This window comes from Ascaphus truei, chromosome 12 (genome assembly GCF_040206685.1).
Source record: "Ascaphus truei isolate aAscTru1 chromosome 12, aAscTru1.hap1, whole genome shotgun sequence".
In the NCBI taxonomy this organism is placed as follows: Eukaryota; Metazoa; Chordata; class Amphibia; order Anura; family Ascaphidae; genus Ascaphus; species Ascaphus truei.
Window position 1 is genome coordinate 25,114,601 of NC_134494.1, and position 18,787 is coordinate 25,133,387.

The 18,787-nt window shown below is 44.9% G+C and overlaps 1 protein-coding gene across 1 annotated transcript; it reads right to left on the minus strand.

Moving 5' to 3' along the window:
* Positions 1-645: 645 nt before the first annotated feature.
* TMEM9B (TMEM9 domain family member B) lies at positions 646-17,832 on the minus strand. Its single transcript, XM_075567053.1, has 5 exons — positions 17,656-17,832; positions 16,415-16,506; positions 13,882-13,990; positions 12,843-12,977; positions 646-2,047 (listed from the first exon to the last, which is right to left on the minus strand). Exons 1-5 carry the CDS (start codon positions 17,731-17,733, stop codon positions 1,892-1,894), a joined length of 570 nt encoding a protein of 189 aa, XP_075423168.1. The 5' UTR covers positions 17,734-17,832; the 3' UTR covers positions 646-1,891.
* Positions 17,833-18,787: the final 955 nt, after the last annotated feature.

Sequence of the window (18,787 nt, forward strand, 5' to 3'; positions counted from 1 at the left end):
GACGTTAACCTAAAGGGGCATCTTTAAAGGACAAAGAACGTTGTTGTGTTTTCTCCCGCAAAGAGCATAGCGGTAACAACGACAGTCGTTGGTGACAACAATCCGGAAAATGAGGCATTTCCATAACATCGCTTGTCCACAACCATCTGCTTAACGTTACCTTAGTTGGGTCATGGCTAAACTTTGGCGTTACGCACACCTAGATCCTGAAATAGGGCTTTTACAGGGTCTGAATGGACGTAGCGCCGCAGTTAGACATTAACAGCATTATTTCCCTCTCTGCTCGCCTTCAGCTAAATCCCTATCGGAGTCTGGCTTGGAGTAATGCGCAGACGTAATTAACGCCATGTTACTGGAAGATAACCAAACATTATGCTACAGTAACAAGCTTATGCTACAGTAACATAAGCTTATGCTAATGAGATGTAGAACGGCCATTGTTTTGGCATGTAATTCGCTCTGCAGATACTATGGTTCTGGATACTAGAACGTCCGTGTTTATTTTAGGTAACGTCACGTTAGGATTCCTGACTTAACAGAGCTTTGTGGATCTGGGCCCTCAATGCATTGTGCCGAGAACCTTAAAAAGGGAGATTCATCTTTTCAAGACAGAAAAATTTAAAAACGAAGAATTCCCACAAGAAATAGATGTTTAAGTCTTTATTATTCATTCTCAAGATACAAAAAGTGGTACACCGACTAGTGAGATTAATACGCAATTCCAGTTACGGTGAAAAAAAAAGGATTTGTGCTATCTGAGACGGGAAATGACATGTAAGCACTGAGGTTGAATCCAAAAATCTCATCATATACAGTATACTTTGTACCGAAATAGTGCATGCATCTTTAAGCGAACCTTCAAGCTTATAACATTGCACTCTTCCAAAGTGTTTGCACTGATGTGTTACAATATATGTTTACATAGGTGACTGTGACCATTGTACGCCATGTGAAAACGAAGACACATTGTCATGTTTAACTTAGAAGTAACACAGTCTAACAGGTGCAAGAAGGTACAGATACAGTAGTAAGATTATTTGCAGTCCAAGGAGTCTTATCCTCCGTAACAAACTATACCTTTGAGAACATGTTGAACTGGAACAGAAAATCGTACTTTGGCCTTAGCTAGAAGTGATTGCACCTTTCCATTGTCTTTCAGTAGTATTTATGTACTCGCTATGTTAAAGAAAGATAGGTTAGTTCTGGGGCTGTACATAGCAACATGGACTCCTGAATTCAACCTTCCGTCAATACTGCGTACAGTTGCACTGAAATATCGCCATAAGAATCAGCGAAGAAAGCAATTAGCCACATCAAAAAGGAGTGCTGAACTCCATGCAATGCGCCAACAAATCCACAAGCAGCAGGGTAGTCCAATTAGAGAAATGCAGATATTTCAACGTGCGACATTTAATGCAGTGGAATGGAAGGATGTTAATATCTACCAAATCATACCGAAGAACGTTAAACCTCTCACTGGCTAATGAATGTACTTTGTTTGTACTACAGTAATTACACTGGCATATTGGGAAAACTCCAAACAGAATAAACATAATGAGCTTTTAAATACAGAATTACATCCAGTGGGGTAGATAATGTAACTATTTTATTAGTAACATCTTAAAATATATACAGAGCTCTTCATCACCCAAAACAACCCCATGACTTAATATAGAATCTTTAGCCACTCAGGTTTTTCACATTTTGCCTCCAATGAGATCTGAAGCATGTAACCCCTTTGTGGGAGGTACCTGCAATATATTGCTGGTCACTAAATTGCGCCCAATACAACATGGTTATTTTAATGGGAGAAGCATCAGGAAGACGATGTATGGAGGGATAGGCAAGTCCACTTGTTCTTCTCCAAGGACTTGATGTAAACTCAAGTTGATTAGCTCAGTACGACGTGACGGTCGAAGACGGACTTGCGCTGCTCCTGCACTTGCAGTTTCCAGCGCTGCTGGGCGTATTCCACCTTGTTTAATACGTTTGCCCGGCTCCTTGATCGTGCCAGCACATCGTGGGCGTTGGCAAAAGGCTGGTGATCCTGAGTAAGAAACGCCCAGATAAATACTTTACAATGGACATTGTGTGTGCTACAGCATTCAAAGGCAGAGCGCCATCAAAGACTGAGGCTGGATATTGCCACCGATCTGGGGGTAACCGCCATTTGATTACCGCCAGACTGAGCACAATAAGCCGCAACGCTTTGACGACTCTCGTCCCTACTGGTTTATATCCACATTGTGTAGAAAAGTTCAACACTGTTTACACAAGAGAAAAAAAAAAGACAAGCCAGTAAAAAGGCCAACATGTGTGTTTTACCCCAAGTCACCATTTTCACAGGAATGCATTACCCAGTTTAATACGCTGTATAAAAGATCGTGTGTGGCTGCTCTACCTCTTCACTACCACAGGGATGTCAAATGCAATAATTCTATCATGCTGTGTTAATATACAGTTGTTGCTATTCACTCCTCCCCCCCACACCCAATGTACATACCTGGCAGATTACCTTTCCCAGTGATCCGCACGGTAAACAGTGAAAACGGTGTTCTTTTAGTATTTTTCCATTGAGCCTGTCACACCTCTATTTGAGGATTAGTATTTCAAGGGGGGGGGGGGAAGAGGAGGGGGTCGCAAGAGGAGCTGGGCATACAGTATAAACCCACATGCACTTGTCTAACACTGCATAGCAATTGCCAGACAAAAGATAGAACTGTATGACAAAATGAAAGCCAACGTTATATAAAAATTGGCACCAAAAATACTCTCCCCCATCCCCATCCCGATTCTTGAAACCTGACAGTATCTATAGTGTTTCTGTGTACACTTTTCTTAAACATTTCTGTGCAGGCAGATTTGAGTGACGCCTAATCTTTCTCAATGGAAAGGTGTTTACGTCATCAAGATGGTGAAAATGACACACATGCACACGCAATGAAAAAAAAACCATAATATCCAGACTTACAAGAAATACAGTGGCCGGAGCTCCGCAGTAGGTTCCCTTTATTTCCGGTTGGTCCGCGAGCAGGGTGCACCCAGCTTCAGAGGACATTCCACCAACGGATTGCGGGATCCCCACCGCAGAGCTCCGCCCATTGTTCTAATTGCAAGTCTAGATACCGTGTGATTTTTACATTGCTTTTCTATACATTTACCCCTGGTGCGCCTTGTCTTTTCGTTTTTGGAGATCCGCTTTGGGAGCACTCGCACAAGTCAAGGTGCAAAGGGGAACTACATGGATTAGTTTGGACTTTTGGCCAACATTACTGGGAAGAGGTTAGCAGACATGGAACTTCTTTGTATGTACGATGTGTACACACACACACACACACACACACACACACACACACACACACACACACACTAACACACACACTAACACACACACACTAACACACACACTAACACACACACTAACACACACACCCCTCTTTTCTTTTATCTTCTCCTTTAGAGGATCCAGTGTGGGATCTCAGATTTTGAGCAGCACCAGTAAAGAGAACCAGCCCATTTTGTGATTGTCACTTTATTCACCAGTGTTTTATGTTTTCACTTTACGGTCAGTTTTATATTATTTAGCGTATTAGAAGCTGAGCACATCAATTTTTATACCGATATACACATTCTAATAATACTACTAATACTATGGAGCTTGCGCTTATCTTTCTTAGCTTGTGCTGCTGGATTTGGGTATCCCGAGAAAAGCTGCCTTGAGTCTCCCTGTTCTATTTTTCATAATTCGGACATTTCAGTTTTTATTGGGATCTTCCTTACTTCCCTTTCAAATATGAGTGTAGTAATGATGAGAGCATACAAAAAAGAGAAATATACAAGGTAAACAAGTATCAAACGCTTGATACTTGTTTACCTTGTATATTTCTCTTTTTTGCATGCGCTCATCATTACTACACTCGCATTCCCACCAAGGATCAGGGGACGATCCTTTCGATTGAGCAGCAGCATCATTAGGGCCAGTATCATTTGTTTTATTTTCACACCGTTCTGAATTGAGCCCTTCCCAATTTAGGGAATCACGTCAAACCCAGCTATTTTGAGGGATCGCCACTGTTACCTGTTCTTGCACTTTCCTTTCAAATATGTTTGACACTTTTTGCACGCAAGATTTTGTTGTTCCCATTAGGGACTTATATGTACTTGGTGAGTCACAATATTTGCATATCTTTATTCTAATCCGTAGGTGTTATTGGTTAGACACATTTATACCATTTTTTAGAGAACTTATTACACACATTAAGGTTTTCACACTTCAAACTTTTTAAGTTCTCTATCTTACCCAGTATTTGTGATAGCGACAGACACACGAGAGCAAATTGGTTAAAGCAGCAACTATACACGGAGTGTCATTGTCAGTCTACAGTTTGTGTTGACATTTGTGCTGTATGTGCCAATGACCAAACCTTTGAACCTGTAACTGTTACCAAAACCTATTATTTCCAGTAAGATTATTATTACTATTTAGATGAATGTTACGATGGACACCATATTTTTGCCCATCACTAGCTGTTTATGAAGGGCAAGGACCCATTCCAAACCCAAAAGGAGCCAAGCATACGTTGTGATGGTTCTCAAGAATTGAGTTTAGTTCCTGTTCGGTGTAAATCAAGTCATGACAACGATGATTTATTCTGTATTTACTGAATTCTCCCGTAACTTATTTATAAAACAGAAGCCTCTTTGTCTGATCCAACACCTGTTCTATCTATAGTCTATCAAGTGGAACAGGGCAAAGAAAAAGAAACCGTCTCTCCAGCAGGCGAGATCAAGTTACTAAATTATGATCTACTCAGCATTAATACTTTAAATTGATCAGTAAGTGCTATAATATGCTGTAATCTTTGCTCATTGTCTTTACAGCTGCCCAGCGTAGTTACAGTAAACTTAAACCCATATGGGTCTGCAGTGCTTTGGAAACAGCGATACCTTTTTTTGGTTATTTGATATTGTTATTAGGCTGTCAAACTGATTAACACCTCACCTGAAAACCATCCAAAATGTGACGCATTCTATTATAGTGATCTAAATATGAAATGATGGCCAAGTTATAAAGAAAAAGGGTGGATATATACCAAAAGCACACGTACACAGAAGTTTTTCTGCTCCAGGATATGTCATATAAAACCAGTATGACAGGGGTTCTCAAATCCAGTCCTCAAGCCCCTCCAACAGGTCAGGTATTCAGGATATCCCTGCTTCAGCGCAGGTGGCTCTGTCAAAGACTGAAAACCTGACTTGTTGGGGGGGCCTTGAGGACTGGAGTTGAGTACCCCTGCAGTATGTGGTATTCAAGTTTTTCCAATAGCATAAATTTAAACCGATGAGGTTCATGCCACCCCAGGCCTGGCAAATTGTTTGACGCATAACGAAGTATTGTCAGTGTGTAAGCATATCTGCACAGAATGTAACATCTCAGTATAACGTGCGTCACGTAGCTTCTTACTGCCACTGCCCAGTATGCAAGGTGACGCAAAGCGGCGCACAGAGATACATCAACGGTCAGAAAATTCACATAATCACACGGTTCACATCAGTTGTACGTCCCACCTTTGGTTTGTTAGTAGTCACAACTGCACAATTTGTTGATAATTCATTATAGGTACTTTGTAATAGTGAGCGTGCCGCTGATGTATTATTACAGTGATAGTGATAGTGATAGTAATAGTGAGCGTGCCGCTGATGTATTATTACAGTGATAGTGATAGTAATAGTGAGCGTGCCGCTGATGTATTGTTACAGTGATAGTGATAGTGAGCGTGCCGCCGATGTAATGTTACAGTAATAGTGAGCGTGCTGCCGATGTACTGTTACAGTAATAGTGAGCGTGCCGCCGATGTAATGTTACAGTAATAGTGAGCGTGCCGCCGATGTAATGTTACAGTGATAGTGAGCGTGCCGCCGATGTACTGTTACAGTAATAGTGAGCGTGCCGCCGATGTAATGTTACAGTGATAGTGAGCGTGCCGCCGATGTACTGTTACAGTAATAGTGAGCGTGCCACCGATGTACTGTTACAGTGATAGTGAGCGTGCCACCGATGTACTGTTACAGTAATAGTGAGCGTGCCGCCGATGTAATGTTACAGTGATAGTGAGCGTGCCGCCGATGTACTGTTACAGTGATAGTGAGCGTGCCGCCGATGTAATGTTACAGTGATAGTGAGCGTGCCGCCGATGTAATGTTACAGTGATAGTGAGCGTGCCGCCGATGTACTGTTACAGTAATAGTGAGCGTGCCGCCGATGTACTGTTACAGTAATAGTGAGCGTGCCGCCGATGTAATGTTACAGTGATAGTGAGCGTGCCGCCGATGTACTGTTACAGTAATAGTGAGCGTGCCGCCGATGTAATGTTACAGTGATAGTGAGCGTGCCGCCGATGTACTGTTACAGTGATAGTGAGCGTGCCGCCGATGTACTGTTACAGTGATAGTGAGCGTGCCACCGATGTACTGTTACAGTGATAGTGAGCGTGCCGCCGATGTACTGTTACAGTGATAGTGAGCGTGCCGCCGATGTACTGTTACAGTGATAGTGAGCGTGCCGCCGATGTACTGTTACAGTAATAGTGAGCGCGCTGCCGATGTACTGTTACAGTAATAGTGAGCGCGCTGCCGATGTAATGTTACAGTGATAGTGAGCGTGCTGCCGATGTAATGTTACAGTGATAGTGAGCGTACCGCCGATGTAATGTTACAGTGATAGTGAGCGTGCTGCCGATGTACTGTTACAGTAATAGTGAGCGTGCCGCCGATGTAATGTTACAGTGATAGTGAGCGTGCCGCCGATGTAATGTTACAGTGATAGTGAGCGTGCCGCCGATGTAATGTTACAGTAATAGTGAGCGTGCCGCCGATGTAATGTTACAGTGATAGTGATAGTGATAGTGAGCGTGCCGCCGATGTACTGTTACAGTAATAGTGAGCGTGCCGCCGATGTACTGTTACAGTAATAGTGAGCGTGCCACCGATGTACTGTTACAGTGATAGTGAGCGTGCCACCGATGTACTGTTACAGTAATAGTGAGCGTGCCGCCGATGTAATGTTACAGTGATAGTGAGCGTGCCGCCGATGTACTGTTACAGTGATAGTGAGCGTACCGCCGATGTAATGTTACAGTGATAGTGAGCGTACCGCCGATGTAATGTAACAGTGATAGTGAGCGTGCCGCCGATGTACTGTTACAGTGATAGTGAGCGTGCCGCCGATGTACTGTTACAGTGATAGTGAGCGTACCGCCGATGTACTGTTACAGTGATAGTGAGCGTACCGCCGATGTAATGTTACAGTGATAGTGAGCGTGCCGCTGATGTACTGTTACAGTAATAGTGAGTGTGCCGCCGATGTACTGTTACAGTAATAGTGAGCGTGCTGCCGATGTACTGTTACAGTGATAGTGAGCGTGCCGCCGATGTAATGTTACAGTGATAGTGAGCGTGCTGCCGATATAATGTTACAGTGATAGTGAGCGCGCCGCCGATGTAATGTTACAGTAATAGTGAGCGTGCTGCCGATGTACTGTTACAGTGATAGTGAGCGTACCGCCGATGTAATGTTACAGTAATAGTGAGCGTGCTGCCGATGTAATGTTACAGTAATAGTGAGCGTGCTGCCGATGTACTGTTACAGTAATAGTGAGCGTGCCGCCGATGTACTGTTACAGTGATAGTGAGCGTGCCGCCGATGTAATGTTACAGTGATAGTGAGCGTGCCGGCGATGTAATGTTACAGTGATAGTGAGCCTGCCACCGATGTACTGTTACAGTGATAGTGAGCGTGCCGCCGATGTAATGTTACAGTGATAGTGAGCGTGCCGCGGGTGTACTGTTACAATATTAGTGAGCGTGCTGCCGATGTAATGTTACAGTGATAGTGAGCGTGCCGCCGATGTAATGTTACAGTGATAGTGAGCGTGCCGCCGATGTACTGTTACAGTGATAGTGAGCGTGCCGCCGATGTACTGTTACAGTAATAGTGAGCGTGCCGCCGATGTAATGTTACAGTAATAGTGCGCGTGCCGCCGATGTACTGTTACAGTGATAGTGAGCGTGCCGCCGATGTACTGTTACAGTAATAGTGAGCGTGCCGCCGATGTACTGTTACAGTAATAGTGAGCGTGCCGCCGATGTAATGTTACAGTGATAGTGAGCGTGCCGCCGATGTAATGTTACAGTGATAGTGAGCGTGCCGCCGATGTAATGTTACAGTGATAGTGAGCGTGCCGCCGATGTACTGTTACAGTGATAGTGAGCGTGCCGCCGATGTAATGTTACAGTAATAGTGAGCGTGCCGCCGATGTACTGTTACAGTGATAGTGAGCGTGCTGCCGATGTATTGTTACAGTAATAGTGAGCGTGCCGCCGATGTAATGTTACAGTAATAGTGCGCGTGCCGCCGATGTACTGTTACAGTGATAGTGAGCGTGCCGCCGATGTAATGTTACAGTAATAGTGCGCGTGCCGCCGATGTACTGTTACAGTGATAGTGAGCGTGCCGCCGATGTACTGTTACAGTAATAGTGAGCGTGCCGCCGATGTACTGTTACAGTGATAGTGAGCGTGCCGCCGATGTAATGTTACAGTGATAGTGAGCGTGCCGCCGATGTACTGTTACAGTGATAGTGAGCGTGCCGCCGATGTACTGTTACAGTGATAGTGAGCGTGCCGCCGATGTACTGTTACAGTAATAGTGAGCGTGCCGCCGATGTAATGTTACAGTGATAGTGAGCGTGCCGCCGATGTACTGTTACAGTGATAGTGAGCGTGCTGCCGATGTAATGTTACAGTAATAGTGCGCGTGCCGCCGATGTACTGTTACAGTGATAGTGAGCGTGCTGCCGATGTATTGTTACAGTAATAGTGAGCGTGCCGCCGATGTAATGTTACAGTAATAGTGCGCGTGCCGCCGATGTACTGTTACAGTGATAGTGAGCGTGCCGCCGATGTACTGTTACAGTAATAGTGAGCGTGCCGCCGATGTACTGTTACAGTGATAGTGAGCGTACCGCCGATGTAATGTTACAGTGATAGTGAGCGTGCCGCCGATGTACTGTTACAGTGATAGTGAGCGTGCCGCCGATGTACTGTTACAGTGATAGTGAGCGTGCCGCCGATGTACTGTTACAGTAATAGTGAGCGTGCCGCCGATGTAATGTTACAGTGATAGTGAGCGTGCCGCTGATGTACTGTTACAGTGATAGTGAGCGTACCGCCGATGTAATGTTACAGTGATAGTGAGCGTGCCGCCGATGTAATGTTACAGTGATAGTGAACGTGCCGGCGATGTAATGTTACAGTGATAGTGAGCGTGCCGCCGATGTAATGTTACAGTGATAGTGAGCGCGCTGCCGATGTACTGTTACAGTAATAGTGAGCGTGCCGCCGATGTACTGTTACAGTAATAGTGAGCGTGCCGCGGGTGTATTGTTACAGTAATAGTGAGCGTGCCGCGGGTGTATTGTTACAGTAATAGTGAGCGTGCCGCGGGTGTATTGTTACAGTAATAGTGAGCGTGCCGCGGGTGTATTGTTACAGTAATAGTGAGCGTGCCGCCAATGTATTGTTACAGTAATAGTGAGTGCGCCGCGGTGTATTGTTACAGTAATAGTGAGCGTGCCGCGGGTGTACTGTTACAGTAATAGTGAGCGTGCCGCCGATGTACTGTTACAGTAATAGTGAGCGTGCCGCCGATGTAATGTTACAGTAATAGTGCGCGTGCCGCCGATGTACTGTTACAGTGATAGTGAGCGTGCCGCCGATGTACTGTTACAGTAATAGTGAGTGTGCCGCCGATGTACTGTTACAGTAATAGTGAGCGTGCCGCCGATGTAATGTTACAGTGATAGTGAGCGTGCCGCCGATGTAATGTTACAGTGATAGTGAGCGTGCCGCCGATGTAATGTTACAGTGATAGTGAGCGTGCCGCCGATGTAATGTTACAGTAATAGTGAGCGTGCCGCCGATGTACTGTTACAGTGATAGTGAGCGTGCTGCCGATGTATTGTTACAGTAATAGTGAGCGTGCCGCCGATGTACTGTTACAGTGATAGTGAGCGTGCCGCCGATGTAATGTTACAGTAATAGTGAGCGTGCCGCCGATGTACTGTTACAGTGATAGTGAGCGTGCTGCCGATGTATTGTTACAGTAATAGTGAGCGTGCCGCCGATGTAATGTTACAGTAATAGTGCGCGTGCCGCCGATGTACTGTTACAGTAATAGTGAGCGTGCCGCCGATGTAATGTTACAGTAATAGTGCGCGTGCCGCCGATGTACTGTTACAGTGATAGTGAGCGTGCCGCCGATGTACTGTTACAGTAATAGTGAGCGTGCCGCCGATGTACTGTTACAGTGATAGTGAGCGTGCCGCCGATGTAATGTTACAGTGATAGTGAGCGTGCCGCCGATGTACTGTTACAGTGATAGTGAGCGTGCCGCCGATGTACTGTTACAGTGATAGTGAGCGTGCCGCCGATGTACTGTTACAGTAATAGTGAGCGTGCCGCCGATGTAATGTTACAGTGATAGTGAGCGTGCCGCTGATGTACTGTTACAGTGATAGTGAGCGTGCTGCCGATGTAATGTTACAGTAATAGTGCGCGTGCCGCCGATGTACTGTTACAGTGATAGTGAGCGTGCTGCCGATGTATTGTTACAGTAATAGTGAGCGTGCCGCCGATGTAATGTTACAGTAATAGTGCGCGTGCCGCCGATGTACTGTTACAGTGATAGTGAGCGTGCCGCCGATGTACTGTTACAGTAATAGTGAGCGTGCCGCCGATGTACTGTTACAGTGATAGTGAGCGTACCGCCGATGTAATGTTACAGTGATAGTGAGCGTGCCGCCGATGTACTGTTACAGTGATAGTGAGCGTGCCGCCGATGTACTGTTACAGTGATAGTGAGCGTGCCGCCGATGTACTGTTACAGTAATAGTGAGCGTGCCGCCGATGTAATGTTACAGTGATAGTGAGCGTGCCGCTGATGTACTGTTACAGTGATAGTGAGCGTACCGCCGATGTAATGTTACAGTGATAGTGAGCGTGCCGCCGATGTAATGTTACAGTGATAGTGAGCGTGCCGGCGATGTAATGTTACAGTGATAGTGAGCGCGCTGCCGATGTACTGTTACAGTAATAGTGAGCGTGCCGCCGATGTACTGTTACAGTAATAGTGAGCGTGCCGCGGGTGTATTGTTACAGTAATAGTGAGCGTGCCGCGGGTGTATTGTTACAGTAATAGTGAGCGTGCCGCGGGTGTATTGTTACAGTAATAGTGAGCGTGCCGCGGGTGTATTGTTACAGTAATAGTGAGCGTGCCGCCAATGTATTGTTACAGTAATAGTGAGTGCGCCGCGGTGTATTGTTACAGTAATAGTGAGCGTGCCGCGGGTGTACTGTTACAGTAATAGTGAGCGTGCCGCCAATGTATTGTTACAGTAATAGTGAGTGCGCCGCAGTGTATTGTTACAATAATAGTGAGCGTGCCGCGGGTGTATTGTTACAGTAATAGTGAGCGTGCCGCGGGTGTACTGTTACAGTAATAGTGACATCACACACTATGTTTAAGAGATGAGGGACAGATTCATTTGTCGCTTACATTTAGGATTAAGATGATCATATTTAGTCTTGTCGCGTCCGCCATGAGCACCTGAATGTATTGATGTGCTTCACGTGTGTGTAAGTGTAAGTTAAGGAAAATTATGAATACATTTAGATATTGAACGGTTTAGTTAAACGTCATTTTGTAAAGCTGTCAATCTCACAGCCGATTTATGATGGGGGCTGGGTTTATGTTGTTGCAATGGGGAAAATTGTCCTTAGTCTGAGCAAAGGTTATGAAAAATCTCAAGAGAGGTGTATTTGGGACCAAATACATGAGATCTCATCTTCTGTACCAGTGACCTCTCTGGCGGAAAACCTATAACATTTGGGTAATGTACTGTATAGAGATTTCTCATGGATGTTTTATCCTTTTATTTTAAGAAACTGTTCTGCATTGATTATAACTATGTTCTTGTAGTCCATTTTTCTGTAACCTAAGCACTGTATTTTTATATATATTAAAACATTTAATAAGTAATGCTTTAGGCTCCGAATGAACTGTTGCCCGCTCTGGAGAGAGTATTTACGTTTTCGGACACATTTTGCTACAACGGATGTGCGTTCTAAAGTGCATCGTTTTCTCTATAATAAACAGGGACCTGGGGCCCTGGCAAATATTAATTTGACATCTTATTTGCAGATCACAGGTGGTGGAAGTGTATAGATATGATTGCAATGGAGTAAGTGGTTAATATTAACTCGTCAGAGGTACCTTTGCGAAGGAAAAAAGGGAGTAGCCGTGTGTATTGACCCTGATTGCATATCTAAGTCACGTGCTCACTTGTGTGCTGTTTGTGACAGTTGGTATATTGGGACAGATTTAGGGGAGATGTCAACTCATTTGAGGGACCTTTGCGAAGGTGAAGGGTGGGGCAGCTTGTGAGCTGTGTACTAACCCTTATCCTGTAGAGGTGATATTGTCCATTTGAGGGAGCTCTGTGGAGGTGAACAGTGGGAGCACTTGCGAGTGCGAGTATAAACCCATGTATGCAAGTCGCGTGCTCTCAGGTGGGCCGTACGTGACAATCTCGATCCATCTTTCAGCCTAAATACCCAGACATCACCTTACACTGCAGCAGCTCATTCCTTGCATAACCTCAGTAACAGATCGTTAACCCCGTAGCTACCTCGGGAAACTACAACCCATTGCGGACCTGTCTTGTCAGAGAGGAGATGACCACAGTCAAAGCACCGCAATGCGGTTCATTCTGGAAGAAACTTACCCCCACGTCATCATCGTTCTGTATGAGCTGGGAATGGCCAAACAGACGTCTCTTCAGCATGGGTTCCACCAGTGTAAGGTACACCATGTACAGCAGAAGCAGGCCAAGTATAGACAGGTAGATTATAATTGTAACCTGGATGGAAGGAGGTGCAGAACATGTTATACTGCTGACATTTCACATGTACTTTCCAGCCCTAACTCCATACCCTCAAAATAAAGAGTAGGGATGTAATGATCTAAACACAAAATGATATATCCACAGTTATAGGTTTAATAGTAAAAATATACTTGGATGCATGCCAAATAATGCCAGGCTTTTAAATCAAGAGTCCCTAATAATATAACAAAAATACAAGGGAGTCAGTATTAGAGGTGGACACATTTTCCGCCTAGACGCAGATTGACCAGTTCCCCTCGAGCCACGGTTTAGTCTTCAAGGCAGATTCGTTTTTTTTTCTTTCCTATTACTGAGAATCCGTCCGCCGGATTTGGAATCCAAAACCTGCAAACTGAATCCGAATCGGTCAAACGGAATTATAACGTGGAGGGGGAGTATAGAAATAGTGGCAAATCTGGGAAACCGAACTTCATGGATGGATTTTAAGGAATCCGAGTGGGCTAAAGTGGATGAAATCCTGACCGGATTTCAGCGCATGGATTGGATTTGGCCCGAAAAGCCCGGGACAATCCGCGGATCGGATTTTGATCGATTTGTCCATGTCCAATACAATGGCCCCTATGTATTGTTGTTAGAATGTGAATTATGACAATACAATAAAACAGTGGTCCTCAACTCCAGTCCTGAAAAGCTATCAACAGGTCAGGTTTTCAGGATATTCCAGCTTCAGCACAGGTGGCTCAGTCTTTGAGCCACCTGTGCTGATGCTGGGATATCCTTAAAATCCGACCTCTTAGGGGGGGGGGGGGGGTCTTGAAGACTGGAGTTGAAATTGTTAGTTAGTGAATATGGGACTTTATGCTCATTCATCTCTTTACTTCGTGGTTCTCACAACATAACAGGCATGGAGGCAAGTTACTTTAATAGTGACGGAGCTCCGCTCTTCATATTTGCATTCACAGCGTAGGCAGTAAGCTTCCATATCTGCCCCAGGTACAGGCATGGGGACGACGACATGGAGACAGTCACTGGAGGAAGGGAAACAGAGACATGGTTAAGTCCCATTAATATGAATGTAGGACACATCCGCTATCACCCGCTATTAAACGTGGCCAGCAATGGCTTGCACATCCCATCGTTTTATTTCAGTAGCACAAAACGGACCGCCAGGCTCTCTGTGCAGCTCGTGTGTGATAAACAGGCTGTATACTAATAAATTGAGAAACATGTTAACCGATTCACTGCAAGAGGAATGTGTTGCAGTCCCATCTGGCAGGCAAGGGGTTAATTAAATGTACCAAGTAGCTGTCACTAAAAGATTCAATGTATAGAGAGAAACTCATGAAAATAATGTGTTACTTTCCTGCTATATAATAATAATAGCATGTTCTTGTATAGCGCTGCTAGTTTTACATAGCGCTTTACAGAGACATTTTTGCATGCACGGGTCCCTGCCCCGTGGAGCTTACAATCTATGTTTTTGTTGCTTGAGGGAGATAAGGTGACTTGCCCAAGGTCACAAGGAGCCGACCCCGTGTATTGAACCAGGTTCCCCTGCTTTAAACACAGTGCCAGTCAGTGGCTTTACTCACAGTGCCAGTCAGTTCCTTCTCCCTCAGAGGAGATTTGTTACACTGTACTGTATATGCTTCCTGTCATAAGGAAGCTGCATGACCTGCTTCCAAGAATTGAGCCTTGTATTAAAAAGGGGGTGTCTGTGTGTAGCTGCTGAAACCCTCGAAAAAATATATTTTTGTCCATCATTCAGTTTTCAAAATGCTGTACATGAAAAGGCTTCATGGTGCCATATTGGAAGGGGTCAGTTATTCTACAACATCAGAGCAAACATTTACAATAAAAAGGGTCGAGTCCAGGATGTTAGTGCACACTTGCTAAGGGGGCAACAAGGCTTAAACCAGTGCTGTATTTGCCATTTTAACTACGCCTGCCTCGCATATTCCTGAATCTCATCGACAAAATACGCTGCACTGTATCAGGTCCCACACCCTCCCCAAGACTTAGCTGCCGAACAGATCTTATGATGTGTGGTAGATATTGATCTGCCTTTTGAGTATCATCAGGACCTCCCATCGTGTTCACCACTTCGGTGGAGCTGTGAAACTAGCATTTCTAGCATGATATATGTACCCTGTGCGTCATAGAACCCCTATAGTGCCGGACACATCTGGGGGCACGCAGGGTTAATAACTTTCATAATATTTATTATACCGTTTATAATTGTTTTTTTCTCGTATAGTGCTGACGTGTATGCAGCGCAGTACATAGAATTGTTGTAGGCACTATACGCTTCTTCCCCATAGACCTTACAATCTGATTGTTGTTGCCGGAGGTACAGGGACATCAGGTGACTTCCCCAAGGAGCCGGGATTTGAACCAGGCTCCTCTGTTTGACGGCTTATCATTGATATTATACTGCAGCGCCCATGTAGGAAAATCATCTAGATTTTCTTATCGGATTTTATTTGCCTACAAGGAAAGTTTGTAATTTCAGGATTTGCCCATAGTATGTCAAACAAAGTCTTGTGGGTTGGTCCTATGGATCGGTAAATATTGGACTTGTATTCGAAGCTGAATTCCATATCTCTACTCTTATAATCGTCTTGTGCTAACTTTTATATATATTATACTTTACCAGTTTTATTCTCCACTCACCCGTCCCATTCCCCAACCGTGGAAGTCCTATAAATTACATCAAGGCGCACCCTTTAACACAGACATTTGGGGGGTAATTCCGCCAAAGTGGACATTTTCAGACAACAATCCCCATAGACTTCAATTACCAGTGCTTGACAAATCCACGCACATGTGGCAAGTGGATTTTGTGAGCTGGAGAGGCAGGACTGACAGAAGATAGGAGCTGAAGAAGCTAGCGGTGGGAGAAGCGGATCACCATGTTAACAGGGCAGCAGAGGCGTTACTGTAGATGGCAAAAGGTAGGCGGCGGCGGCAGCAGCAGCAGGGGCATTCACATCCATGTGAGCAGCAGGAAAAAAGCCAGGTAGTAGCGCCTCTGCGGGTCCAACCCGGAAGTCTTCAGTAACTTTACTGAAGACTTTCGGGTCAGTCAGAAGGGGTACGCTCCTACCCGGCTTTTCTCCTGCTGCTCACATGGATGTGAATGCTCTGCTGCTGGCACCGCCCGCCTTTTACCATCTAACGCCTCTGCTGCCCTGCTGACATGGTGATCCGCTTCTCCCGCTCTCATCTTCAGTCAGTCCTACCACTGCAGTCATCCACCAAAGTTAGGTAAGGGAGGGGGGTGAGAGAGGGAGGGGGGTGAGAGTGCCTGTTATTACAACAGGACCAAAAACGTGGTGTATTTTAGCACTGAAGGAAAAAAATTAAGTAAAACCGAGACTCTCCGAAATGAATATTATTATTATTAGTGAATCAATAAAGATGTGGAGAAATATAATTCAACAGCAACTCACCAGTCTTTCTGTGTCACATTTGTGTTATATATTTTGCCAGGTTTATCTTTATACGGTGGACAAATGCATTTACACCGGACGTCCTCAGAATTCTGCAAAATACACGTTTTAGTATTTTTATACCCGAGAAGGCAAAGTGGTGACAGATCTAAAGATGACTTAATTTAAACTAACAGTGAATCACCCAATAACAAAATAAAAGTAAGAAAGAATATGGTTCAACCCCCCCCCCCCCCCCCCCCCCCCCAAGTCAAGAAAATCAAACCTCTCCCAAGTCTCAGCTCATCATATTTACATATATTCATAAATATACGGGTCAGATTTTGGTGAAAGAGGCATGACCCAAATATAACTGGCCTTAGTCCTACGAGAGTTCCTCCTAATGATGGTGAAGAAGGGGGAAGTGGAACATTACGAATTAGAGGATTCAGGTGCTCTAAGTGGTTTAACATTAGGAAATTGGATGACGGGAGTGGTTGAAGTTCCCGAAAGATTGGAAAGCAGGTGAATGGTAGGATTAAAAAAATAGACATTGGGGCTGAGGAACAAAGACATTGGAAGGACCTATGAGAATTGCTGAAATATGGTGGTGAGGGGTCAGGGACAGGAAGATGGTGCTTGAGTAGCAAGGTGTGTGTATGGGATGGAGAGAAAGGTGATGTGAGCAGTAGGGAGGGCTGAGTCTTGTTCATGTAATGTTGGGGAGAGAGGTGATGTGTGAGCAGTAGGGAGGGCTCAGTCTTGTGCATGTTATAATGGGGAGAGAGGTGATGTGTGAGCAGTAGGGAGGGCTGAGTCTTGTGCATGTAATGATGGGGAGAGAGGTGATGTGTGAGCAGTAGGGAGGGCTGAGTCTTGTGCATGTAATGATGGGGAGAGGGGTGATGTGTGAGCAGTAGGGAGGGCTGAGTCTTGTGCATGTAATGATGGGGAGAGAGGTGATGTGTGAGCAGTAGGGAGGGCTGATGCATGTAATGATGGGGAGAGAGGTGACGTGTGAGCAGTATGGAGGGCTGGTGCATGTAATGACGGGGAGAGGTTATGGGAGAGCTGAGACGTGTGTATTTGATGGGGGGGGGGGGGGAGAGGGGGCTGCAGCCCCCAGGAATTGAAGGGGGGTATCTGGGCTCCTCTTTAAGAAGCTGGAGGATAAGAGGCCCCCGAGAGAGGGGGTGTGGCTTCTGTCCCGGTCCTGACGGTATGAGGTGGTTGCACCCGCGGGCTCTCACACACAACCTCACCTTTCCATCAGCCACTTGCACTACCACGACCAGCAGATAAATAACCACCGCGTAACCCGGGGTCCAGCCCGGCGCCATGACAAGCGGAGCGCAACCGAGATAAGGAACTCCGGGAAACAACACAACAACTGACAGCCTCACTTCCGCCCGGCTTCCGCGTCCGTGTGCAGCGCCTCTCTGCTCACCCCCCGGGAATGACACCGCAAAAGCTTTGGTTCCGCTTTGGCTCAGTGTGATCTTCAAAATTGTCCAACCGTTAAAAGTGACTGTTATATTGTTCATTTTTTGGTTTATTCAGGGTGACTTCTCCTGTGTCTGTCAAAAGTAACCTCCTGTGTGCTTCCTCTTACACTTCGCAGTGTGTAGTGGTGGAGATATCACATGGGTATTCAAGATCAGAAAAAAAAAACAATTCCCTCAGTTTATTACGCAGCATTTTTTTTTAAATACATAACGAGGTCTGCAAGCTGCAAGTTACATTTTGTAGGAGAAATTGTAATTTCAGGGAGTGGTATGAAATAAGGGGGCACAATAAAAAATTTAAAAAAAACAAGAATACATTTAAAAACCCTGCTTTACTTTTTAAAGGGTGTGTTGTAAAATAGGGTTGCCAGGTGGACAAAATGGTGAAAGGTGCGACGCGCGCGAGAATCGTTGGTGGGGAAGAATGTTATTTATAAATGACCTGACCTATTAAGTATTTTTTTCTAAATTTCACTCCCAAGTATTCACCCATTTGCACCACTTTATATATTATGTTCCGTAAAAAAAATCTGGGGAGGGGTCTTGGGAGGGAGCGCCCTTCTGAGGATTTTTTTTAGGAAATAGAATATAAAATAGTGCAAATTGATGCAGATTGGTGAAAAAGAATATAAAATAGTGCAAATTGATGCAGATTGGTGAAATAGAATATAAAATAGTTCAAATTGATGCAGATTGGTGAAATAGAATATCAAATAGTGCAAATTGATGCAGATTGGTGAAATAGAATATAAAATAGTGCAAATTGATGCAGATTGGTGCATGCCTGGAGTGAAATTTAGAGCAAATGACGTAATGGTCGGATTATTTATGAATAACTGACCTGACCATTCTCTCTCATCCCCCCTCTATTCATCCTCTCTCATCCCCT

What these genes read in the sequence shown, in the direction of transcription:
- TMEM9B (XM_075567053.1), bottom strand. Translation starts at nt 17,733, where the DNA reads ATGGCGCCGGGCTGGACCCCGGGTTACGCGGTGGTTATTTATCTGCTG. An exon ending in GGAGCTCCGTCACTATTAAA is followed by an intron (nt 12,978 to 13,881) that starts GTAACTTGCCTC and finishes CCTTCCATCCAG; the next exon opens with GTTACAATTATAATCTACCT. An exon ending in AGAACGATGATGACGTGGGG is followed by an intron (nt 2,048 to 12,842) that starts GTAAGTTTCTTC and finishes TTTCTTACTCAG; the next exon opens with GATCACCAGCCTTTTGCCAA.